At 54.2% G+C, this 852-nt stretch overlaps 1 protein-coding gene across 1 annotated transcript in view; it reads left to right on the forward strand.

The window, feature by feature from the left end:
- Positions 1-218: 218 nt before the first annotated feature.
- Positions 219-852, forward strand: part of srcin1b (SRC kinase signaling inhibitor 1b) — a gene marked incomplete at its 3' end in the record, with an annotated part of 61,023 nt that continues 60,389 nt past the window's right edge. Inside the window, exon 1 of the mRNA XM_080020849.1 lies at positions 219-516. Within this exon, the coding sequence (XP_079876975.1) occupies positions 229-516 (288 nt within the window). The 5' untranslated portion in view covers positions 219-228. The remainder of the gene's footprint in view (positions 517-852) is intronic.

Here is an 852-nt window from a genome sequence, read left to right on the forward strand (position 1 = left end):
TATACATATATATCAGATACAGTATATATATTATCAGTATTAGCTCAAATAATCAGGTACTTGTGATGGTGTCATTATGTAATAATTGTGCAGCTCTACTCTTGAGATGCCTATTTGCTGGTAATTAATAACCAACGCAGTATGATCGAGACGTCCAACAACGTGTATTTAAAGTTTTAAAATACTCTAACGTCCTCCCCCGCAGGGCGCGACAAGAGAAAGGCTCCCATGATCTCAGCGGGCGATGCCGAGTTCCCTCGGGAGTACCGCACCCTGTCGGCCGTGGGCCGCGGGACCCGGCGCTTCCCCGACAGCGCCAACGGGGGGTTTGCGTCGTCCTCGCTGGACCGCCGGCACAACACGGTGGCGGCCAAGAGCCTGGAGGCGCTGAACAGCCTCCACAAGGCCGACATCGAGCGGCAGAGGGACGCCTTCATGGACCTGCAGAAGAACAAGTACCCCAACAGCCCCTGCAGCGCCGCGGGGTCCCAGGGCTCCGGCCCCGCCGGGCGACAGGTAGGGGCCGCAGACCGCATTACACTTCACTTACACTGCATCGGGCCCTAAAATCGAACCGCAGTACTTCCCCGACAGATACCCCTCATGATTTGACAATATTTTGGGGATGACGATTGGTGCTGTCTTAAGATGTTTTCACACAAAAAATATGGTGGAACCGGCGTTTTGGGAAGTGGATGTTCTGACTATTATCGATGAGAACGAACGACGAAGCTCAGAGAGCTGCGCGACTTTACCGTAACGCTCCTAAAAGACCACGTCCAACATCGCGGCGTCGGGCGGCGTCTTGTCTCGCGTCACGCTATCGAAAGCGTAGCAGTGTTGTCGTTCCGG

The sequence above is a fragment of the Zeus faber genome (assembly GCF_960531495.2).
Source record: "Zeus faber genome assembly, chromosome: 20".
NCBI classification, from domain to species: Eukaryota; Metazoa; Chordata; class Actinopteri; order Zeiformes; family Zeidae; genus Zeus; species Zeus faber.